The sequence below is a fragment of the Nothobranchius furzeri genome, chromosome 3, assembly GCF_043380555.1.
Source record: "Nothobranchius furzeri strain GRZ-AD chromosome 3, NfurGRZ-RIMD1, whole genome shotgun sequence".
NCBI lineage: Eukaryota > Metazoa > Chordata > Actinopteri > Cyprinodontiformes > Nothobranchiidae > Nothobranchius > Nothobranchius furzeri.
Window position 1 is genome coordinate 58,473,969 of NC_091743.1, and position 26,360 is coordinate 58,500,328.

The window sequence follows — 26,360 nt, forward strand, 5'->3', positions numbered from 1 at the left end:
TTTTACAATACTGTGGCATGAGAACGAGTTCAGAAATAAAACTATAAACCAGGATGTTGTCACTGAAATTAAAATCTGAAATGTTCATAATTTTCCTGAACCTCTAGCAAAATGATGCCAATTATTTATTTCTCTAAAAGAAGTATTTTAGATATATTCCATATTTTATTTGAATAGATTTTACATTTTAAAGCAAAGGGTTCACAAATAATTCTGTTGGATTGTGAGTCACCACCTTTGGAAAGAGCTGGAGTGGCGTCTGCCATCCAGTCGAGCTATTGCTACGTGTTCAGGCAGCAGGCACCAGAGTTTGAAATAGGTGTCCACAGCAAATGTATTAACTTTATATTGTTGTTGGTAAAGCGCACCTGAGCCGTGCATTCGGCGGGCTGACTGGATGTCCCAGGGGGTCATTGGGCAGCTGTTCCTTCCTAGTTCAGTGGTGCCACTCTGGCCTACCTGTAGCTCTGCAGCAGTTTGTGTTCCTTTTGCTCTCGGTGGCTCAATCTCAAGGGGAATCATCACACTGCTAGCTCTTGGCCCATTAAACACACTCCCAGTCTGTGTGTGTGTGTGTGTGTGTGTGTGTGTGTGTGTGTGTGTGTGTGTGTGTGTGTGTGTGTGTGTGTGTGTGTGTGTGTGTGTGTGTGTGTGTGTGTGTGTGTGTGTGTGTGTGTGTGTGTGTGTGTGTGTGTGTGTGTGTGTGTGTGTGCGCGCGCGACCATATGAACGCAGATGCTGGTCGGGTCTGCCTTCCCTGTCCACAAACAAGCTAATGATACACAAATTGAAGGAAAATAGAAAAGGGACTTTCAATAAGCATCCAGCTTTTTTGCTCCCCACTGGGTCAATAATTCAGTGCATACACAGACGTTCCATCTGTTTCAGGCTATTTCTCAATATCAAGTCATTACATGAATCCATTAGCTTAACAGATTTTTGTATTTGGGCCTCTGTTTCCCAAATCCACAGAGGTGTTTTATCACATTCAGGATCTCCAATTCAGTATAAGCCCTCTTAGTCTTTTTTATCTGCACATCTCATGTAACAAGCAGGATTTCTAAGCAGACAAACAGTTTTTCAAAGCTGGTCTATTGTTGGATCTGGATTGTAATTCATCACTCAGCTTCCACAAGCACTCACACTGCAGCTCAGTGCAGAAGGTCTGCTCATTTGTTCTTTGCTGTTGTGTTGCAAAACAAGTGGTGAAAGTGACATTTAGTAGATGAGGGTTGTTGTCTACATCAGCTGTGAGACACTGGGTACATGACACAGAACAAAAATACCAGCACAACCTCATTTTTGTTTTCAGATCTGGACTTGTTTCATGTCTTTTGTTCAAACCACCAGTCCAGAAGGTCAGCATCATGCGTATCTTTATGTTACGGGTCCGGTCTAGGGGGGCAGACCCGCATCAGAAGAAATGTCCCGAATAACAGGAGAAATGAGGAGACGGCAGGCAGTTAACTGGGTTTGATGCAGCCTTGCTTCCTTGTATTTTATTTACAAAAATTATATTCAAAACAGCATCTCTTCATTTACATTTCTTTTGTCTTTTTCATAACCAAACTGGACTATATTTAATAACATTCCATCATTTTACTATGACCTTGAAGGTCTCATCAAATTCAGCTGGTCGAATAAAATATGTACTGTCTTTGACTAACACACATATTACCAGAAAATAGTACTTTTATCTCTATGGTCACTTGTAGCTCTCTACATGGTAAACAAGCTTATTTTATTACTTGAGGTTCAATTGAAATAGCATTTCGATTTACTGTTGCTTGGCCTGCTTTTCAATCCTCTTTCTACATATTTTATTCCAAAACAGAACCTTAAATATCCAAAAATAACAATATAAATCTCATTATATACTGTTACAAAAAAAAAAACGTTTTTTTTTTCAATTAAACAAAGACGTTTACAATTACAATAGTGTCTGAGCTGCTACACTCTTTAAGTTCAAATTCGGGTTTAACTTTGTCTTTTAACAGTCAGAACATAAGTGAAGGTGGAGCACCGCCATTACAGAAACTCGTGTCTGCCTTTAGACGACGAGTACAGCTTAACCAGCCTCTTAACGTGGTCTACTGTTACGAAAAACCCACTCAAAAATTGGCTATACAACGCCAGAACAATATACAGTCATGTGACGTGTAATTTTATGTATATTTTACAGATTATTACCTGAATAACGGGAGAAATGAGGAGACAGCAGGCAGTTAACTGGGTTTGACGCAGCCTTGCTTCCTTGTATGAGAGCTGCAACGTGTTAACAAGAAGGGTGCCTCCACCTGGCGAAGCCACAACTGCTCATTACACCGCCCCCTGGTGGCACACTCCACAACCATATGCACTTGGAAATTAACCAGAGAAATGATTCATTCCTGCCAGAACTCTCATGCTCCCCTAACTCAAATGCAGCAACCAAGATATCGGCAAACTTCCATTACAAAAGTGAGAAAACAAATGTGACTGCATACCTTGTGCGCGTCACATTTACTTCTCCAAAATCCCATCCATCTGTTTTCATCTGCCTACTCGGGATCAGACGCAAGAGCAGCAACCTAAGCAGAGGCCCAGACTTCCCTCTCCCCAGCCACTTGGGCCAGCTCCTCCGGAGGAATCCGAAGGGGTTCCCTGGTCAGCCGAAAAACATAGTCCCTCCAACGTGTCCTTGGCCTCCTCCTTGTTGGAGGTATCCAGAAAACGTCACCAGGGAAGCATCCAGGAGGCATCCTAACCAGATGCCCGAGCCACCTCAGCTGGCTCTTCTCGATGTGGAGCCACTAAATCCCACCAACAAAACAATCTACATCTTCTTTTAGATGTATTACTCTGTAGTAATCTACAGTTTCTAAATGCACACAGGTTTTCCTTTAATAGCCAACCTGTTAAGACTGGCCTCAACCTGCTTACTGCAGCAGCAGCAGTTTCAGATGAAACAGCAAAGTGCTGACCACAGGGGTACCTGTCTGCCTGCAACACCTGACTGCTATTGTATGGTACACACCAAATCCCTAAAGGACCTGCCAACGAAAACTCAGTGTTTTAATTACAGCTGGTGGGACATACAGGACAAAATTGGAGACGGAAAAAGCTTTGTGGGTAGTCTTTGGTTCTCTCTAGCTCTAGTTTGCAAACAAAAATATGTCTAATTAATATGACAGTTTGTGGCCTTTTTTACAATAATAATAACATTTTCTTTGTAAATCTTCATGCACATTAATGTGTTGTTACCTGCTTTTGTGGCATTAAAGAAGAAATCCAGAGGTTTTTTTTCCAGGGGGCACCATTTAGAGTTCCTCTCCCTACCTCTGTGATTACAGCCGGAAACCTCTTGTTGGTGAACGCGCAGCTCTAGCCAGCCAACAAACCAAACATGTTTTACAGCTATTATTCTCATGTTATGCTGTTTATTCATATAAATATATTTTAAAGACGTTCTTGTTCATAATAAATGTCACCAGCTCTGCATCAGTCCAGGTCAGGGGTTCTCAGTCCTGGACGGCTGGTATCCAGCATGTTTTTTTGTTCTTCTGCTCTAACATGTATGCATCTTGAAGAGGATAAAATCTGGATTGCTGCTTAAATGAATAAATTGTGAGTCCCAAATATGAATGTTTCTAGTGAAGGAAATAGACGTACATGCGTAAACCCCTTTTGTACGTTCTTGCTGTGTTTGTCTTCTAATTCCATATTTGGTTCTTTTTTAAAACACAGATAAGGTTTCTCTCTACCTTGTTGATGGTTTCGTTTGCGGCTGCAAACATCATCAGAGCTGACGCTGATGGTGGAGTCACTTCCTACTCTGTTTATCCGCGGGCAGCAGAGGACGTTGTCGCCCTCTGCCGCCCCCAACAGAAATACAAAAGATGGATAAAGGAAGCTATAAAGATAAGGATACATGGCTGTGGGACCATGAACAGAGACAATGGAGTTTACTCATTGGATCGCGCATGGGACTGCATCTTTAGAGAGGGGAGAGCGGGCAGCAGAGGGCGACAACATCCTCTGCTGCCTGCGGATAAACGGAGTAGGAAGTGACGCCACCGTCAGCTCCGAAGATGTTTGCAGCCTCAAACGAAACCATCAGCAAGGTAAAGAGAAACCATATCAGTGTTTTAAAAAAGAACCAAATGTGGGACGTGTAAACCCACTCGCATGAGGAGAACATGCATAGAAAGACTGCAGCTGGGTGTTCCTGGGTGAATCTGCAACTTTCTTGCTGTACGGCAACATAGTGTTAGATTCATAACATTACATTCACTAACAATGTTAAATTTGGAAATGTTCCGCTTAAAGCAAACATAGACGCAACTTTCCAGATGGGAACCTGTTCAGACCTCATGGACTACAAAAACAACATCATTAAGGCCGTTGACAGCAGATGATGAAAAGTCTTCTCTGTCACCAACTGAAGGCAGCAGCCAGAGTGAGTCACAGTCTGATTTACATACCATAGACGAAGAGCAGAGTATGTAAATCATTGTCATATAGTGAGGGATGTGGTGGAGATGAGCAGGGTTTGTTCTCAGCTGCTGCCTTGAACAGACTGTGGAGGCCAAGATGTGGATCTTTGATTAAAGCACAGCAAGGCTGATGGCTCAAAGATGCCCCGCTGTGAGAATTTTGTTGCAGAGGATGTGGTGGGCCAATCGGACCATTTTCAACCTGGTGGAAGACGGAGCTAAACACACACTCGAGTACAAAAACTGTACCAGTGATGAGGAAAAACCACAGGTGTAACGTCAGATAATGCAATGTTTAGATTCAAATGTTAGCCAAGTAAAATTTTATGACTTTGAAGAACAATTATCCAGAATCAAAATATACTTTTTAATTATAAACTTAATGGCAACCTTTTCAGAAGTATTTTTTAACCAACTTATTACTTTAATCTAAAAATGCACATGTCACCCTCTTGTTGAAGTGATTCTGTTTTTATAAACTCTTCATTCAGTCCAGCCATGTCTCTTTAATGGGGAGGCTGGAAAACACTGCTCTCAGTGCTGCCGTGATTTTCTTTCACTGGTCTGCTCTAGAAACTAGCTTGTCAAGCCATCCTAAAGATGCAAATATATAGTCTGGCAATGACTTATCGACTAGAGCTCAGGCATGGCGCAGAATCTACAGTTGTCTTTCAAACTCTATGCAGTTGGACAGTGCTAGGACCAATCAGAACAAGTGATGCATTCATAGCGCAGGGCTATAAAAGCTTTTTTTCTACATCACTTTGCCTAACTTCCTGAATCATGCATGCTTCAATTTAAATGAAAAATAATTATGAGTTTTGACTATGACTGTCGGGAACTTTGAGATTTGTTAGCTTTTAAAAGTCCGTAAATAATATGACTACAAATCAGATGTCGCATATATGACATCACTGGAGATTCTCACTTACTTACCACATGGCCAGATTGTTTGTTTTGGTTTTCTACACGTTTAATGTTCCTTCTGTCATCCAGGAAGAAGGATTCGAAGTTTGCAAAACTCACAGCCATTTCCTTCTCTTTGTCGATGATGTTAATATAGTGAGACACATTTGTAGTCCTATATGTCTTCTCACACAAAAATTGAAATTACTTTTGCCGCCGTTTCACAATAAGCACCTTCTTGGCCTCAAAATCTGTCTTTAAAGTCCACAGACATCATATGTGAAACCCATGGCACATAACAAACGGGATTAGAAAATAACATTTTTAGGCTCATTGACTAGCATTTATTTTTTCTTATTTCTGCAGACCCATGGTGTGAAAGTAAATGAGTGTGACTTGAGCCTAGTTCATAGTTCTCAGAGTAAAGCACACTTTTCTAATGATCTGTCCAAAGCAAGGGTGACTGCAAGCCTGTGATTGGTCAGGATGTGGCTTCCCCTAACTTCCACCATTCCCACTCAAAAAAATTCAACCAGAGCCAAAGACAGCGGCAGATACAGAGCAGATTGAAGAATGTGGCAGCAGTAGCTCAGGAGGTAGAGCGGGTTCTCCAGTAATTGGAATGTTGCAGGTTCGACCCCAGCTCCCGCCAGAGAATGCTGCTGTTGTGTCCTTGGGCAAGATACTTGACCCGTCTTGCCTGCTGGCGATGGTCGGAAGGACCGGTGGTGCCAGTGTGTGGCAGGCCTCGCCTCTGTCAGTGTGCCCCAGGGCAGCTGTGGCTACATTGCTCATCATCACCAGTGTGTGAGAATTACTGTGTGCCAATTCAGAAGTGTGAAAGGAAAACGTCTCCATCAGCACTTGTGCATGTGAGCATAAAGTTGCTAACGGAGAAGGATGAATTAGGCTTTAGGCTCCTTATGCCATTAAAAAGTAGAAGAAGTTAGTGCCGGTGCTTCATCCACGAGCATCACACACACATATTGCATCACTTCACCAGGGGGGCACAAACCAATAAGGCTTAAAAAAAACTTCTGTGAGCCCCTCGTGATCTTAAAGAAGTACTGCTGGTGAGCCACAGCCATCTATGTTGTTCTGCTTGTTCACAGCTGTGGCATTAATGTAACAAAAAATCTCAGCTGTAATGGTGTTGAGCACGTCCAGCGTGTCTACACAGAGCACTGTGATTGGACTGGCATTCACTTAGCCAAGCCAAGCCAATAGTAGACCTACTTAGGTTACAATAGAGCTCTATCTAGACCAACCTGCATAGACAATTATTTTGCTCCTGCTACGCTTGGTCTATTTGCTAGATATTTGGTGGTGAGCGTCCTGACATCCTCCGTACCAGTCTGGTAGGAAACTGCTGTGATGCTGATGTTAAGGAACCAAAGAACATTTGACAGATCCCACCCACTCAGGCACAAGATTGAGAAGCCTCAGAGTCTGAATAAGGCTGAGGAGCAGCTTTTTTGCTGAGGCCGTAGAGTTCATGACCTCTAATTTGTCCTCTGCAGTTAGCAATGACAGTTTAATTCTAGATGTCATTGTGTAACATACGGTCTATTACATACATTCATTCTGTTCTACATGCTGGATGACAATGAATCTAAATCTGAATCAAAAGTTTAAATTTGTCAAATTTCATGCAAAATTCAAAGAAAACATCCACTGAAGACCAGTTTGTCCAACAGGTGCTGATTACCTTTAACTGGAACAGTGGATGCGATCTCAGTCCGTGGGATTCTGTTTTCCAGGGTGACATGGATGTGATGGAATTCATTGGTCTAGACTGAAAACAGGTTTTGGATATTTGCCAAGTTAAAATGTTCTTTTTTTAATGCTAAAAATAGGTTTAATCATTTGAAAGTGTGTAATCATTATTTAAATATATCTAAATAGCTCTAAATTCATTCCCCCTCCTAGTGAAAACACTCCTTAATTTAAAGAACAAAACTGGGTCAATCTGAAAATAAAACACTCGACTGAGATGAGTAAAATCTAAGCTTTTGGAATTTGCTCATGTGACGTTTTACTTTGAAATGGGAGCTTATTTGGAGCAATCCCTCCTGACCACCACCATTACAGACATGAGTCATGACTCATAGCTAATTTACCTTCAGTCTGTCTCGGCTGTCTTTATTTGAGCACAGGGAGTCAGCAGGGAGGGTGTGTTGATGTGTTTTCCTATGATGGTGTGCTCTCACTTGGTAAAGTGGGTCATGGTTGGAGGTTTGCATAATTACCCATCTTTGACCAAGCTGTCCTTGAGCAGGAGATGAAAATTGCACTTTAGGAGGTCGACGTATTTGTCCTTCAGATTTAAATCACAGCAAGGCAGTGGTGCAGACACACACGCAGCAAGGCACAGTACTAAAATATATAGAACAAGAATACACTTTCACATCAATAACAACGCTTATTCATCAAGAGAAAATGTGACAAAATACGTCCGTGTTAGTAACTGCCTTTAACAGAATGGCCTTGAAACAGATTGTGGTGCTGTGCACCTCTGTGTTTATTCACTGATCCACAGCAAAGACAATAGTGCATAAAATACAACCAGAACAAATCCATCACCAAAAAAATAAATAAAACAACAACCAGGGAAAGAAATACAATAATTTGTTCCTCAGAACAGCTTGGTCCCAAGACTCAAACTTTTTTCCCAGAGTTAGACTGCAATAACCTATTTTGCTGAACAATGTTTTGTGGGTTTGAGTTATTTGCAACATGTGTTATTTTCCAAATTGTGCATTTTGAAAGAGATCATCTGTGAAGCGCTGTGAGTGAATGTCAGTTTCATTTAATAGTAGTTGTCCCATTTGTGTTTTGTTTTAATTTAATTGTTAGGGTTATTATTAACCGTGTAAAAATATAAGACAGTCAAACAGAAGCAGATCCTCACATCACCTCTCAGCATGCACAGCTGGTATATCGCTTTCACTGGGTCGCACAACCGCCAAACTGTAGCAGGAATCATTCGGTCAGTGCTGCATATCTGGTGAGTCGGCCTTGTGGCGGTCTGGCAAGTGACCCTAAACTAAGCATTTACATTCTGCAGAGTGACACTTGTCTGAAAATCTGAAAAAAAGATGTAAAGGAGAAACTTTTTCAAATGAGAGTGAATAATAAACACAAATCATTTAATGTTTGACTTTTTGTTTTTTACTCCTCCTCCCCTCGTCCCCATCCAGGCGCCCCAGCTCGGCACACTGATGGGCGTGTACATGCCATGCATCCAGAACATCTTCGGCGTGATCCTTTTCCTCAGGATGACCTGGCTGGTGGGAATCGGAGGCGTCATTGGGACCTTCATCATCGTTTTCATGTGCTGCTCCACAGTGAGTCTTTCATCTCCTTTTATTTTAGCCCTCATTTGTCCCAACACTCAGAATTTCACACACTCCCATAAAAAGTGAGTGAATGATTGAAGATATTATTGCAAGTTAGGCTGCAAATGTGCACTGGTAATACGCTGTGTAGAAAATGCTCTCCAGAGAGCAATAAAGGCTCTGAAGCTGCTTCAGCAGAATAAACTGCCAAACTATTGACAGTCTGGATATAACTACAGTTATCACTTTTTATTAATCTTTCCGGATTAGGTTGCTGTTGCAAAATGAATCAACAGAATTTTAGTTTATGGGTATAATGTAATATCTTGTTTATTCCAATATCTAAGTTGCTTAATTTGAACTGGCATTGCCTTTTTTGTGTGTTTGTTCTTATCAAACTTTGGTCTTTAGTTGTTTTTTGTGGTTATTCAGGCATTCAAAATGACATTAGCATGACTGTAGGAAACTCCTTAGGCAAAGTTTTTCACTATTCTGAAATAAGTCGATAGCATTTGTAAAAAAAAAAAACACACCAGCAAAAATAATAAATGTTGGCATTAAAATATAGTTAAAATGTTCAAGTCTGATGATATTAAAGTAGCCATATGTAAGACTTTCACAGTGAAATTATCACTAAACAGTGTGATGTCTCAATCATGTTGGAAGAAAGGTTATATTGAAACAGGTTTCCTTCTTAGCTGGCTGGGGGCTTGTTAGTTTTTCTCCTTTCAACAAGCTAAAGAGGGACATAGTCTTTGTTTACAATCTGTGACTCTGTGAGGTTGCCGAGTTTATGCCGGAAAGCGCTGCTGCACATGCATTTAATTCAACACCAGCCAGCAAATTTTGGAAATAACCTAAAGGAGCGACCCGGAAGTTATTTATTTTTCTATTTCTTCTTCTTCTTCTTCTTCTTCTTCTTCTTCTTCTTCTTCTTCTTCTTCTTCTTCTTCTTCTTCTTTTGTTTATCTCTAATATCAGTAAAAGAAGGCAAGAGGCTAACATTAAGCTAACAATGCTAACAGTGAATTAGAAGCAAATAGTCAGCTCTAAAATTATCTCTAGCTACTTTTTCATGTACCAAAAACTCAATATTATGTTAACATTATTTATCAACTTCTCAGCTTACTGTGTATGACTCATCTACACTCTTCATCTGGAATCTTCTGGTGCTGAGCCGTAACTGCCATGAAACTCACAGAAAGGTAGTAAGAAAAGTCACTTGTGTGGTTTGAAAATAGGCTGCAGTACCCCAGTTTGACCAAAGGATGCCATTCTTACTTCAATCAATCAATCAATCAATCAATCAATCAATCAATCAATCAAAGCTTTATTTATAAAGCGCCTTCCGCAACCCTGTCAGGAAGTCCAAGACGCTGAACATGGTACAGTAGAAGTACAAATACAGTGAATAAATCAAAAATAAAAGCAATTAAAAATTAAAAGCAATTCAAATTACAAAATACAAATTACAAAAAAAGGTGAAACATTCTAGTACAGGACAGATGGGTAACACAAGGGATAGAGTGAACCAATGAAAATTGTGAAAGAAATTCAACGTAAAAGAGGGCCGAATCAAACATGTTCAGGAAACGCCAAGCGGAGAAGGTGTGTTTTTAGGCAACTCTTAAAGACTGGCAGAGATGGGGACAGCCTAACTGAGGGTGGCAACTGGTTCCAGAGTGACGGTGCTAGGACTTTTAAATATAATTAATGCAGATGATGTGCAGTACAGAGAATTTATAGCTATTCAAAAATTGTAAAGATTTTTTGTTCCAGAGAAAGAAAAACACCCCATGCCAAACATTCATTCTGTAATAGGAAAGAAATGGATTCTGACACACAGTGATGTTCTCTTGTTCACATCATCGTCAGTGTCACGGTGGGGTGGGCTTGTGTCACAGAGACTTTGGACTCTGTCGTAGTCGTGAGACTCGAATCACAAATGACACCATCCAACCAGACCAAGTGTGCCGCTGTCAGTTATGTGAGAGGCTGTTTCAACATGCTTGTGTTTAACTTGTTTATACAAACTGTTGCCAGAAAACAGTCTTACCTTTTCTTTAAGAGACTAATACAAGACAGTTTATTTACTTACCCTATTATTCTCAAAAAGATCGATACTAATGTTTCTTCTAAAGGTTTTAGTGAGAAAAACAATGGAAAAACATGATTTAGCCTTAATGGACTCACCGATCTTGACTTGCGACGGGAAGGCTGTTGTTGTTTTAATGTCAGGGAATCAGCAGCGGATGTCTAGTAGATGCTAACTATTAGCATTAGCAACACCACCACACGGCAGAAGCTCCTCCGGGCTTGTGTTATCTGTGGAGATAAAAAATCCACATTGTAAGTCAGTGGTAGAGCTACATTGCTGTTACCCAATCAGAGGGGAGATGTCCAAATATCAGGAACCTGTCGTCTGAAGCTCAGCTGTGATGTGGGAAACTTTTAGGTCAGAGAAATGGTGCACCAGTATACTCACCACGCCCCACCCCGAGTAACCCAGTCCTTTAAGAATTTTTACTGCAAAAAATAATCAGAATGCAATGATTAAATTTGACCATGCATTTTTTTTCTCGTAGATGTGTCTCATATGTTGTTGAATTCAGTTGAGAATAGATTTTGTGAAATGGTCTGATCTCGTTTTATACTAAAAATTGTGGAAAAGGCAACAACAACAAAAAGATTAAAGCTGATCCTAACTTACTTTTCCCCGGAAAACCAGCACACACACACACACACACACACACACACACACATACAAACACAATTATTTTAATGTCCGCCCGTGTACAAATTCATGGATATTTAAAGCCTCAAAAAATAGCCTCTTCAGTCTTTCTGTCACTCTCTCTCTCTGCTACAGACACACACACACACACACACACACACATACACACACAAACTCCTCTTATCAGTCAAACCAAGCTCATAGCAGAGCCCTGAGGCAATAAGCCTGAGCGTGAACAGTGCATGAGCAACCCCCACCTCTCTTCTCCTGAGCTTCTTACATAACCACCAGACCTCCAGAGGTTGCCAGCAACACAATGAGTGGCTGCATGTAAGTGTGTGTGTGTGTGTGTGTGTGTGTGTGTGTGTGTGTGTGTGTGTGTGTGTGTGTGTGTGTGTGTGTGCGTGCGTGCGTGTGTGCGTGCGTGCGTGTGTGTGTGCCTGTGCTCATATTTGTGTGTGTAGATGTCTGCAATGATTCCCACCTGAGTGAAAGCCACAGGACGTGTTACAGAATCATGTAAGCTGTTGATAAAGCATGGGACTCCATGTTTTATTAACTGATAGGACATTTTATTTGATGCCCAATCATAGCTGCACAAATAAGTTGATTTCAAACTTTTGATGAAGCCCTGTAGGACATTCAGGAAATCTTTATTGCACTTGTGATTTAAGCCATTTGCTCTGACATTATACACACCACCAGCCATTTAAACTAGTCTGCAGACCTCATTCTCCAAACCCGTCCCTTCCGACGTCTGCTGTATGTGGTATATTTATTGCATATAATGAGTGTTAGCATGTCAGGAAGATGAAGTGAGGTTTAATATTCCTGATGGAAATCCAACAGTTGTTTGGCCGTCCTCATTACTCACAGGTCTTGAATCCAAATGCGGTGAGGTGGTTGTCTGCCCTCAGTCGTGACTCATTTAAATGTTAAGGTTGCTTTTCTCTCTTTCATTTTTTACTCCCATCTTTTGTTTCCTCATTCTGATCTCATTATGCTCTTCCCTTCCCTTTCATTTACACCCCCCCCCTTTTTTTCATTTTTCCACTAACTATTCATCTCGATCCTGTTCTGATTCATCCACCCAATTTTAAAAGTTTTTTTTTTATACAACAGTCCCATTTACAGACTCTTTGCATCCCTGATGTCAGTCCAAAGGTAATAATTCTCTGCTTCTCCTTCATCTGACACTTTCGCCTTCCTCGGCACACAATCCACAGGGGTTTTAGTGATGAACAGCATTCTGAAAATAGCCCTCTAATGTCCTACTGAATGTGAATTGATAAATTTATACTTGACAAAACTATAATATATTTTTTGTAATAAAACCTGCTAACAAAACAAAGTCTATGGTTTTTTTCTGGAAACTACATTCTTTCAAAATGTAGTCGAGTCAATGAGACGCATCTTGTTGGTAGCTTTAGGACAAAACAGACCAAACGAAAAAACCAGCAGAAGTCTCAAATTCCCTAAAACTGGCTCATCTGTGATCTGGTTACCCATGACTCATGCTCTGTCCCCATTCAGACTGTCCCTTTTCATGATATGTAAGCTGCTGTACCTCATGTGGATGAGACAGATGGTGAGGCAGCATAATCTGACGTTGTCTGCTGGCGCTCTCAGAGGCCAGAGGGCCTGCAGGTTCAAGTGGAAGCAGTGACTTCAGGTTTCTTGGAGAGAGATCGCATTAGCAAACTGGAGTATGACCTATACTCCATCACACAGACTAGAAAAATAACAATTTTAGGTTTCCCACGAAGACTAAAAGTGGGACATTAAAACAGGTCACATGCTTTGGGTCAATGAGGAGGGGAAAAACATGCTTCTATGGTCCTGGGTGCTGCAGCAGAACTCTGCTGGTTTTTACACCACCAATAGGATCACACATGAGGTCATAATGTAATGTAAATGAAGTGTTTGAATGAGATTCTGAATAATTAAAGAGAAATTAGGAGACTAAGTTGGAGACGATAATTGTCTAAAGAAGAAAGTCTATTGAACAGAATTTACTTAACAAATGGCCACATTTTATAGCGCCCTCTAGGGTTTTACAACCCCCCAAGGTGCTTTACAACTAACCAGTCACTCATCAATTCACACACACGTTCACACACTGATTTTTGTGCTGATAAGATACAATGTAGCAACAGCATCACTGGGGTGCACTGACAGAAGCGAGGCTGCGGTACAATGGTGCCACCAGTCCCTCCGACCACCACCAGCAGGTAAAGCATGAGAGGTGTCTTGCCCAAGGACACAAATACTGTATGCCCTGCAACCCTCTGGTTACAGGGCATACACTTAAATATTATAGCCAGTCTTTATTTTTTTTCAACAGCACCGTCTAGTGGCTGACAGATGTATTGCCATGGTTTCCACTTCCGTATTTATGACCAAAAGAAATGCTTCTCTTTGTTTTACCAATCCTCTAGCCCATAAAACAGAGCTAAAACACATCTATTATGCTCATGTTATGTTGTGTTTTAATACATTTATATTTTAAAGACTCGTCCATAAGAAAGGTCGTCAACTCTGCAACAGCAGAGTTAAACTCTCGAGCACGCTCTGTGATTGACATATGTTTGTAGGTGGTAGACTAACGCCATTGGCTAGTGCTGACCGGCGCTCAGTTTATATTGTATGGAGCTCTACGAGACAGGGGGCAGGTTTAGCAAAAAAATCAATAAAAAAAAAGATCACAGTAAAAGAAAATCACCTTTACAGATTTCCATAAAGTGCTACATCATTCCTGAAAGGGGAAAACTCTGACTCTCAGCTTCCACCATTGCCATACAGATGCCTCTTTGATGCAGATACATTTCTTTTGTTTCGACTTGTACAGATTTCTGACATGTGAAGTGCTTGTCACTGATAATCCTGGCAGATGTATCATTAAAACTCCCAGTCATTTTCAAAGCAGCAGGTCCTTGATTTCACACAGAGGTCGACAAAAGCAGGAGTCTCATTTTCAGCCAAACACTGCTGGGACTGCCAGCTGAAGTTGCAACTGTCACCACAGAGTTTATCAGTTTAGTGTCTGTCCATGGAGCTAATTAGCGTTAGCGCCAGCACATGAACAGCTTGTAAAAATGTTGGAAATATGCATTCATAAGTACGTTGATTGCCATATTGTTTAAAAATGTCCGCTGACGCTTTAAATTTTAGAAGAGATGCAATTTGTCTGATTAGCTTTTGGAATCTGTAAAGTAAGTTTGCGTGCGGTGAACATGTTGATGTAATTCAAAAGCAGAGATGCATGAATTAGATCACAGTTAGATTAGTTTTTATCATTAAAGCAGCAGTAAGAATGATTTACAGGTCTCAAACATTACCAGGGTCAGAAACTGGAGTGTCTATAAGAACCAGTGCTGTGGGCCGAGTACATCCTCAGCAGAACACCTCACCCTGCAACGCAACAAAAATCAGCTAAAGCCTAATTTATGCTTCTGCATCATACGGAGACACGCAACGCCATTGCCCGACAGACACAGAGCAGATTGAAGAATACCTCATAGAAAAACTCTAAATATACGAACGTTTTTTTCACCAGTGACTGGATAAATAAAAAAATATGTAGCAAGCTTTTATTTGTGGACAGAAATGATGAGAAACGTGGGTTTAGAGGTGGCCAGCAGTGAGGAGGGGGAGGAGAATGAGGGACACATTTGTCCATGTTAAAAAGTATCTGAAATACAGAAAACTCAATAGAAACACAATAGTAAATGCTCTATCTTGGACCGAATACATGACAAGATACCCCAGAACAGAGCTTCGCCCTCTGTTGGCCTGGCAGGGAATTGCTTTGCAACACTCCCCAAGAGTGAGTCAGAGAGCGAAACATCTCTGTCGGTGCGTGTGCGTCTCTCCCTTGTGGAGCTGACACAGAAGCATAAACTAGGCTTTAGAGTTGCTTTAAACAACAACGTTAAGCATTAACTTGGTGGCTGATCAGTAAAGGCCATACTCCAAAAACCAAAATATCCAGGTATCAAATGCTTCTGTATGGAGGAGATATGGTAAAGCTTCATCTCAGTTCCCCAATTATTCTTGTGTTAAGATTATTCAGTATTTGTCTATATAAAAATCTTTGTATATGAATTCTTGTTTAACAAAAAGGAAATGTTCCGATGTTGTTGGTGTTCATTTAAAGACCAATGAAACAGCAACTAAAAGTTTTTAGAGTCAAATAAAAGTTTGGTGATTTGGAAAGAGGCCAACCCACAGAAACAGGCAGGTATGCAAGAGATGACTTGACTTTAATGTTTGTCACAATTAAAGGTGCAATTTGTGAGAATGATACCCTGTGGTCAAATGTGGTTACTGCAGTCCTTTTTTTAAGCATAGATAGTACTCTCTCACTCCCGTTCCATGACTTTCACGGCTGTTTCCAGTTACAAATCGGCACTGGAAGATTCTAGATCAGTCATTCCCAAAGGCGGGGTCCCGACCCACAGTGGGGTCATAAAACATGTTTTATGGGTCGCCAAATACATTTCTGAACAACGCTATGTTTTTTTTGAACCAAGACTCATACATGCAGTTCAGCATTCAGCCACAAGAGGGAGCGCGTCACTTGTTTACTGTGGTTACCGATGTATTCATAGAACAAGTCTATATTGAAACTTCGTTGCCACTTGCCACGGAGGAGAAATAGATGCTTGGTTAATGAAAAAGAAAGACACGGACAAAAACCAAACTATATCACATGAACGCCGGACTACAGAGACTAAAGAACAATGCAAAATAAAAACTGCAATGCTATTCAAAAAGCATCGTCAAAACGGGATGTCAAGGATAGTGAACGAAGCCAAAACAAAGATGAATGCCCAGAAATTCCATCTGCCAACAGCCAACAATATGAGGAGAGCGGGAAACACAGAGTGGGAGAACCAGGAGAAGAACCAGCAGCTAAGAAAAAAATAATCCAGGTCGAGGCCATATAAAGATTTTTTCTTAAACTATGGATTTGTCAAATTTTCTAAACCAAATCAAGAGGATCAACCTATATGTGTAATATGCCATGAAAAGTTTGCAAATGAGAGTTTCAAGCCAGCCAAATTAAAGTGACATTTGGAAACGCTCCACGCTGATTTGGTAAATAAACCACCGGACTTCTTTCAAAGAAAAACGCAGGAGATTAAATCATCTGCTGATCCTCTTCGCAGAAATGTTACATTAAATGATTAAGCTCAGCTTGCATCCAACATGGTTTCTTACCGTGTGGCCACCGAGAAAAAGCCTCACACCATTGCACAACAACTCATCTTGCCTGCTGTAGTAGACATGGTTAGTGCAGTTATTGACGAAAAGGCTGCAGAGAAATTAAAATGCATTCAATTCAATTCAATTTTATTTATATGGCGCCAAATCACGACAAGAGTCGTCTCAAGGCACATCACATACTAAACATTCCAATTCAGGTCAGTTCATTAAGCCAATCAGAAATAATGTTTCCTATATAAAATGCATTCCACTGAGTGACAACACAGTTTCCAGAAGGATTATTGATATTTCAAGCAACCTTGAGGAGCAGCTTATTTCAAGACTGAGGACGGCAGGGGACTTTTCCATCTAGCTGGATGAAAGCACAGATGTTTCCGACTGTGCAACGTTATTGGTCTATGTGAGACATGTCTGGGAAAAAGAGTTTGTAGAGGACTTGTTATGCTGTTTGAATATTCCAACCAGGACTACAGGTGAGCAGATATTTAGCACGTTGAGCGACTACGTGGTTACAAAGTCCGGCCTGGACTGGAACTGCTGTAAAGGCATAACAACTGACGGAGCTGCGAACATGACGGGCAAAAGCAACGGAATTGTAAAAAAAAATTAAAGACGCAGCCGGCGAGGACATAGTGTGGAACCACTGTTTTATTCATCGACGCACGCGTTGGCATGCAAAGGAAGGCCTGCTGATCTCGACAAAACGCTAAAAGATATGTGAACTTAATTAGGAGCAGTTCCCTGAACTGTCAGCTTTTTGATCAGCTGTGCTGCGACATGGGGGCGGAGCACACGCACCTACTGTTTCATACAGAGGTGCGCTGGCTTTCCAAAGGACGAGTTCTGACCAGAGTATATGAACTGAGAAATGAAATCCATGCGTTCCTCCTGGAGAAGAAGTCCACTCTTGCTGATCTGTTTACTGATGAGTGGGTTTTTACATTGTCTTATCTGGCAGATATATTTTCATTGCTGAATGAGCTGAAACTGCAGGGAGAGCATGATGACGTTTTCCACGACTGTAAACGTGTTCTCACTTTTCAGAAGTCTCTAAAATTGTGGTTTGCATGCCTCAAAGGACCAAAACCATGTCATTACATGTTTCCAAATGTGTTAAAACACATAGAAGAAAATGATTTCACTGACACACAAGTAAAACATCTTACTGAACTCATTGTAACACACATTGCAGCTCTTAATAATAGTTTTGACCGCTATTTTCCAAAAGAGAGATTTGATAAGTTGAATGGCAACAGGTGGATTCAAAATCCCTTCGCTCATGAAAATCCAGAGTCTCTGCTTGAGTTAGGATTGACTCCTGGAGAAGAAACAGAGATGTTGCAAATGAGCAGTGATCCTTTGCTAAAGAAAAGACATGAATGCATGCAGTTGTCCTCATTTTGGATAAGCATCTCATCTGAATACCCTGCCTTAAGTAAGGCCAGCTTTCAGCTTCTCATTCCCTTCACATCAACATACAGATGTGAAGTAGGGTTCTCACTTCTAACAAAAATAAAGACAAAATTCAGAAGTAGACTGAATGCAGCACCAGATATGAGAGTTGCATTACGCTCTTGTAAACCAGCCTGGAATGCAATACTGAAAAACAAGCAAGCCCATCCATCACATTAGCAATAGCAAGGCAAAAAAATAAATAAATAAAACATTTTGGTAAAAGCCATATTTATGACTTTCATCACTAAGCATATGTGAAAAATATTTTCTATGCTTGAAACAATTTTCGGATATTTGCCTGTTCTGAATGTTTTATCTAAAAGTTTTGTGCAATACTCTGTTTAATGTCCGAAGATAAAAACATTATCCTTACTCTGAAAATGTTTTGTTTTTCAGATTGTCTCTAAATACATAAAAAATGTAAATAATGTTTCAAATATGGTTTTTCATTTTTATATTCAAATTTGAGACATTTTTAAGTTAAAAAAAGAAGAAATGCAAAGGGCTGCATTTACAATGAGTAATTATTTTTTTCAATGGGGTCACGATGTTTTGTCTTTTTCAAAATGTGGGTCATCTGAAAAAAAGATTGGGAACCACTGTTCTAGATGACAACCAAAGAGTCATGCACAGTAAGTTGATTAGTAGATACATTGGCATATGTGGTGTTAGCACTCTTGGGTGTTTTACAGTAGGTAAAGTAGGTACAGTACTACACTTTTTATGGTAGTTTATCTCTGGCATTACAAGAAGTATGCGTGTTTGTCTTCTTGCTATTAGCTTGCTGTCATAGTTCTGACTGACTCATTAAAGTAAGTAAAATGCCACAATTGACTCATTATTCACTTCACACACACATTTCACTGTAATATTGAATTGTTGGTGACTGAAAATGCAGCTTGAAACTATCAACCCCCCAACCATCGGAGAAGGAAATCTGTTTCAATGTAACCTTCAACAAGACTGAGACACAAGACTGTTTTGTGATTATTTCACAGTAGAGTTCTGATAAAATGCAGCTTTAAAACACAGTTTCCATTGTGGAATGAATTAATCCAATTAAACTATAGTTTTTGGGTAACTCAAATATGTTCATAGCTGGCGTTTCTCTACAGTAACTCCGTGATTAGGTATGCAGCTGGCTACCTCTGCGTGGCTTCGGCCCACATGAGATAAAACACTTAAACAATTACTGTCTTATCTGCTGTGGTGGGGCATGAGCGTGTGGCCTCATTATGACCAGATTAGAGAGAGAATTAGTGATTCACTCACTCTTCAGTTCTTATTGTCAGCCCATCGGGCCCTCAGGTAACTCTAACCACATTACTGTCTTCACTGAGAAACATCTGATGATACTCAAACATTGAGTCCTGTGTGTTTTATCTGTTAGCTGTAATGTAAGCTAGTTGATCACTACAGGGTTCTGGGTTAGTTGTAACAACAAGAGTCTGGGTCAGTTGTAACAACCAAAAAAATGTTACAACTTACCCCAACTTAAAATTTTCTTTTATTTTTATGTTTTATTTGAATTTCAGCATGCCCAGAAATTGGAAAAGGAAGAATGACCGATGGGTGCCTCTCTGCATTCTGGAGAAAGCATCCAATGATGTTAAACTTCAGGGAAAGTGTATCAGATCAGTGGCTAAAATGTTTGGTATTTGACACGTCACACTTTACAGATTTTGTCGAGCCAGGAACAAATTAGAAGAGCAAGGATCAAGACAGCTTCCATGAGTAGGATACTACAGTAGATAAAAGGCCCTCAGTGATGATCAGAAGAAAATGCTGACGAGGGCTGCTGACGCTTATTATGAACATTGTCCACTAATGATATGTGAGGATAAAGGTAGCATTTTATATTGGCAGCAATATAAGATTGATCTAGTTTGGAATACTGTATTTTTTTGTGTGGTTTTAATTTACAGGTCAGAGAACTTGCATATCAACTTGCTGTGAAATATGAGTGCAAACACCCAAAATCATGGAATGAATCTTCCAAAGCTGGAGCAAATTGGTTTTCAGCCTTTATGAATTGGAATCCAGCTTTGTCTTTAAGGAGTGCAGAGGCCACAAATCTTGCACGGCCCACCAGCTTTAACAAACACAATGTAGAAATATTTTTTTAAAACTTGATGATGTGTTAATGAGAAACAGTTTAACTCTAAATGACATTTGGAACGCTGATGAAACCGGCTTGACTACTGTGCAAACCCCTGGCAGAGTGATTGTAAAACATGGCACTAAGCAGGTTGGAGCAATGGCATCAGCAGAAACAGGGTCACTGGTCTCCGTTGTATGTGCAGTCAATGCTATTGGCAACACAATTCTGCCAATTTTAGGCACTTAAAGAGCAAGTCACCCCCTACCAGAATCTTACTCAACTCCCACTTCCTGTTTGAAAAATGCAACAAATGCTGTTGCCTAACAGACCGAGAGGGTGGAGCCGCTAACAAATACACACACTCACGACATTGTGATATCATAATGTACCATCTAACATCATAGTGTACCTCTTAGCCAATAGCGATGGCAGAATTTCAATTCAAATGCAGAACTGAGTTTTTACCTGACGACGGTGCAACACTGACAGTTTTAGGCAGAATATATAAATATTAACTAAGATGCAAGTGCCGAATTATTGACTACACGTGTCTGCAGCACGATCAGACACTCATTGATATAGTTTATCAGGAAAAAAAATGTTGATTTGAAGTGACTTGCTCTTTAATGTAAAGACCCCCCCCCCCCATCCATGATTGCAGATGCAATAAAAACCAGAGTGAATTTCTTTAAGAAGCCTAAAATCCAATTTCCAAACAGAGTTTAAAACTACTGACCCTACTACTGTCAGAGCTTTTGACAGATCAAAACTGTCTCATTTCTTATAAAGAAATTAAATATCTGACCATTTTACGTCATTAGCAAAGCAACAAGCATTAGACGAGGAGTTTTGACAAATTATTTTTGATTTATAGTGAATGCAAGTTCTTTTTTTTTGGGCAAAAACTGGTTGACAAACTGATTCTCATTGAATCTAACTATCTGATTGGATAACACATTTTTAGACCAAATGTCAAAGAGCATTTTGTTGTGATGTTTGACAGCGTAGAGCTCTGAAATCCAAGTCTTTGTTCATATCACCTTTATTAGAACAGTAAAAATACCACAAAAGAGCTGTTTTAGGAAAGGACACTAAAGTCTTTCAGCTTCATCTCACATCTCCTCCTCTGTCTGTGCTGTTCTCTTTCATGAGGAGACGACGTAAAAAGACACTCAGAAAGTGAACAATGGTGTTTGAAAGAATAATGAAATCTTAATGCCGTCTTTGTACTGTCAAAAACCCCACGTCCCTCTCTGTGGCAGCTTCTCACACAGCTTTTCGCTCAGCTTCTTTTATTTTTCCGGCCTGTTCTTCGATTTACTGCACTCGTCTCTCCCTCTCGTCTTCTGCAGGGCGGTGAGAGCCGCCTGACTGTGTTACAGGCAGCTCCACTCAAGCATGCCCTTACATTTCTCGTGGTGTTTTCCTTGCACTCAGTACCAGACTCACATTTGGAGTTGTGATTAGTTGTCTGTGCGTGCTCTGACATCTGTTGACAGGCCCTGTTGTGTAATTATTTATCCAATCAACAAGCAGGAAGCTTTAGCTTTCAGCATGTCTGTAAATTGTCATTGTTCCCACATGAACTCTGCACCGCAGAAAAGACGATTTACCTCTATAATCCCCCTACAAAAGTAAACACAATTTTTATTCAAGTCATTGCTGACAGGTTAATAACACTATCTGAACAGGGATTTTTTTTTATTCACATTATTTATTTCAATTGCATCTACATTGCCTAGCTGGGTTGTTTGTGGATTGTATCAAATGCATTTGCAAGACTTTGCATGTCACGTCTTTGGTGTCTTAGATGCATTCTGTCAATCTCAGCGTCTTGTTTAGGATTCTGGTTTTGACATTTACAGCTCTACATGGGCAAGCACTGGTCATATTTCAGAACCTTTACATCCATTTATAGTCCAACAAATCCCTGAGGTTGTGTTTTAAGATCCTGGTGGCGTTGCATCACCCTGATTTGAGCACTAATGTAGAGAAAACTTTAGAAAGAGTAACCCTCAGACTTTGGAACTCTCCCCCACTGATCTTGAGATCTGCAGATGTGATGATTTATTTCAAAACACCACTAATATCTCAACTTTTCAAACTTGTTTTTGGTGAAGTTTCTGTGAGGCTCTTTTGCATTTAGCTCCAAGCACTGCTGCACTCATTTTCTAACGTAGAAACTTTTATCAAATCTATTGATGGAAAACACTTTGCTTAGTCATGCTGGACATAAAAAAAAACAAGTAATTATTTAAAAATAGAAAAAAAATACATCAACAATCCACGCCCCTTACATGAAGAATATGCAGAATCTGATAACAAAGATGTGATTTTTCTTCTTCTCCCTCTCTGTATAGACCATGCTGACTGCCATCTCGATGAGTGCCATCGCTACCAATGGAGTGGTGCCAGGTGGGTGAGCAGACACTGGTACCACACAGTCATCACAGTTTGATGTTGCTCGCTTCTAAATTTTTCTGTTTGCAGATTGCTTTTGGCACAAAACCCCGCGCAGCTTGATTTAACCAGAAACATTAAGAATTTCAGTCTAGGCAGTTTGTGCACTTCAACTTTGTTGTTGTGCATTATTTACTCAAAATAAATCATCAGCCAAATGCCCGTCATTACAGTCTGAAACTGCACATATGCATTCATATGGAGACTTTAACGTGCACAGGGCGCAGCAACATTTTGATGCGTGTTACAGAGTAATGATGGTCTGTGTCTTAACTGTTGCTGCGCTTGGGTCAGAGGAAATTACAGGCTTGCGGCAGAGCACGAATCTCTATGCCAATTATAACTGTCTGCAGTTGTAGCTGGTAGCTGCGGCAAAGGGGCTGATTAAGGTCTATTTATTTAGGTTTAATTAATTAATTTACACACGGTTTCCACACAAATACAAAAGGACTGTGCTCAGATTAAACAATAAGAAGATGCTGCTAACAGAACAAACTGTGCAGGGCTAAGGCAGTAGGAAACAGTGGTAAAATTACAGTCATTTTCTAGATTGTATAATTAGTCAAATGTTATTAATGAAAGTTGTTAACGAAAATAGAAGTTTTTTTATCCATGCATCATAGGTGCAGAGTTTCAAACTAATTATCTGTCTTGATTTGTCATTTAACTTCATCTGTTGCACAGAAATACAGTTTTAAAGGGGACCTACAATTACTTTTATTTATAAAGTTATGATAGATTTACGGTTGACACACAACATGTTTATGAAGTTCTGTGAACTAAATTCCTCGCACATGAAGTCATGTCAGTACTTTTATTATTGACATTTTCAGTACCCTCCAGAACGAGCCGTTTCGGGGCTCTGTCACTTTAAGAAAACAATCTGGAGCTGGCCATGCCCACCCATCCCCAAAATGACTGCCATTAGCTGAGAAGCTCCGACATTCAGGAAGAGCTCAGTGAGAGGTGGTTTCTGTTCTAATTTTCCCATTTGTGACATCACAAACAGGGACTTGTTTAAATGGCTTGTTTTGGACACATAATTCCTAAAACCAAAAACTGAGATAATGGATAGATGGATTTTCCACCTGTGTCGAGTGTTTACAGAGGCAATAAAGACCCACAGGGAAGCACAAAATCATGCAGAAAGTGTGTTTTGTATAAAATATCTATCCTTTTTAAATGTCTAAAAGAGCTGATTTTTCAAATAACTTCATGAATACCAAAACATGTGACTTACGCTCAACATAAAAGTTAATATAAATAACTTTTAGGAAGTTATAAATGAAGAAGTTGTTCATCTGGTGTTTGCATGCAGCCGGAGGCTCCTACTACATGATATCCCGCTCACTGGGCCCTGAGTTTGGAGGAGCCGTGGGGATTTGTTTCTACCTGGGAACCACCTATGCTGGAGCCATGTACATCTTAGGAGCCATCGAGCTCCTCCTGGTAAGAGACTGTCTTTCCTTTCCTCTTGTTTTGTCTCTTCCATCATCAGAGCAACATCTTTAGGTGTGTTTCTACTGTCAGAACTTCAGGGTAAATTTAAAGGAACTTCCCAGGTTGTGTGTGTCTCCACTTGACCAGGCCGGCCGAACGGCTGTTTTCAAGAACTTTCTGAGTACCTGAACTGGGGTAGGTACTTGGAAAGAGAGAGTTGAACTTTTGGTTAACTCACGCTGATTGGTTGTAACTCAGTAGGAAAGTGCATCAGCAGCCCTTGTTCTAAACAACGTCAAATCTCTGACACCAGAAAATATGGTGTAATTGCCCCACAAGGCCTTAATGTATGGAGCTTTGTTGTCTCACAGAGTGCTGTAGAAACTGAGCTTCTTCTGGTAATTGAAAGCCACATTTCATTACGCACCTGCTTGTGTTCTTAATGGATTAAATGATGTTGGACTTTGACAGAATTCAACTTTTGATGTTATTAATGTTACTGTGGATGCTTTGTGGCTCTGATCAGTGACATTAGTCGCGATATGCTGACGACTGTGCAAAAACAGACATTTCTGAGTCGCCCGGTGGACTGGTGCTGCCTATTGTAGCTGCTGTAGTGGCTGACCGCCATCTTGGATCGATCTCCACTCACCTCCAGTGCATTGAGGAAGGTGATTACCCAACTAAAAACACATTTCATTATGCTAACCCTAACCCTAAATTAAAATATAAAATCCCATCATGTAGGCTAGAAAAGATGCTCACCCTGCGTTGACTCTAGTTGGGTTCGAGTGAAAAACCCATCCAATATGGCTATGGTGCTGTTACGCTCTCCAGTGCCCAGTGGGGTGTCTACGTATTCACGTCTATGTGTGGAAAGTCCTGAAAGGGCTGCATTTGAATGGAGACACTAAAGCCTGATTTATGCTTCTCCGTCTGCGTCAGTGCGGAGCACACGCAACGCCATTATCCGTCCTTGCGTAGGGATCCGGCAGGCACGCAAGTACGTACGGAGTCGAGCCCACTTTTTTAAGCATCCGTCGAACGAGACGGATTACGCAAGCTTGTGATTGGTCAGGACGCTGCTGTTGTTTACAGCGCCGCCATTGCAAAGAGAGCCGAGGATAACTAGCGGCAGACACGGAGAAGCTTGAAGAATACCTCGCAAAAAAACTCTAAAAATATGAACGTTTCATCCTCCCGTGACTGGAGGAGTGAAAAGATGCGCAGCAAGCGTTTTATTTGTGGACGGAAATGACAGGAAACGTGGGATTAGAGGTGGGGAGCATGAAGCGGTGGGAGAATGAGAGACAAATATGTCCCTGTTAAAAGTCTCTTATATACACAAAAAACAATATAAACACACTATCTTGGACTGGATACACGGCAGGATACCACAGAACAGCGCTACGCCCTCTGTTGTCCTGCCGGGCAATTGCATTGCAACACTCTCCAGGAGACGGAGAAGTAAAAGAGCAAAATGCTTCCGTCAATCCGTGCGTGTCTGTCCCTTGCGGAGCTGACGGAGAAGCATAAACCAGGCTTTTGAGCTCGCTCAGTTCACACTCCCAAAATTTACCCTGAAGTTCTGACAATGGAAACATGCCCATTATCCGCTCAACCTTTTATTGTAGCAATTACCTTTTTATGCAGCTGGATCCCAGAAAGAAGATGGAGGTGCCCCAATAATCCCCTAAATGAAAATAGATTTATTAACCATAAAATACTGAGGGACCATGTTCCTTTAAAAATATTAAACTTGGTGTCATTTTTACCAAATAAATTTCACAGAAAAAGCAAAGGAGCACAAAATAGGTCATTTTATTTAAATCAGTTTTTAGAAATTCTAATTTAATATTTGTGTCGCTGACATCGGTCTTGTTTTCCAACTCAACAATGGAAACCGGAACACATTGAGGTATTTCAGATGCAGTGTTGCCATAGCAACCCGGATTGCTTGTTAATCTCATACATGTTTGTCACAATTTTTGTTGCTCAGCAGCAGGAAGATGATCCGCTCGTTTTTAATCCTAGCCACAAATCTCTGAGTGGCTCCGATTTTCTTATTAGGAAGAAAAAAAAACTGCCCATGAACAAAACAGATCCGAGACCAGCGTGGCCACACAACAACCTTCTGCAGGCTGAATGGCAGAGTCTGAATTTCATGATATTAACTGAAACTCTAGCGTTACATTATATGAAAACTCTTGTCCTGTTTCTTT

The 26,360-nt window shown here is 40.5% G+C and overlaps 1 protein-coding gene across 2 annotated transcripts in view; it reads left to right on the plus strand.

The window, feature by feature from the left end:
* Nucleotides 1-26,360, plus strand: part of slc12a5a (solute carrier family 12 member 5a) — a 209,730-nt gene that overhangs the window by 160,947 nt on the left and 22,423 nt on the right. For both annotated transcript variants that reach the window (XM_015959254.3, XM_070549361.1), the window contains exons 4-6: nucleotides 8,582-8,728; nucleotides 22,599-22,653; nucleotides 24,017-24,147. In XM_015959254.3, coding sequence (XP_015814740.1) covers nucleotides 8,582-8,728; nucleotides 22,599-22,653; nucleotides 24,017-24,147 — 333 coding nt within the window. The remainder of the gene's footprint in view (nucleotides 1-8,581; nucleotides 8,729-22,598; nucleotides 22,654-24,016; nucleotides 24,148-26,360) is intronic.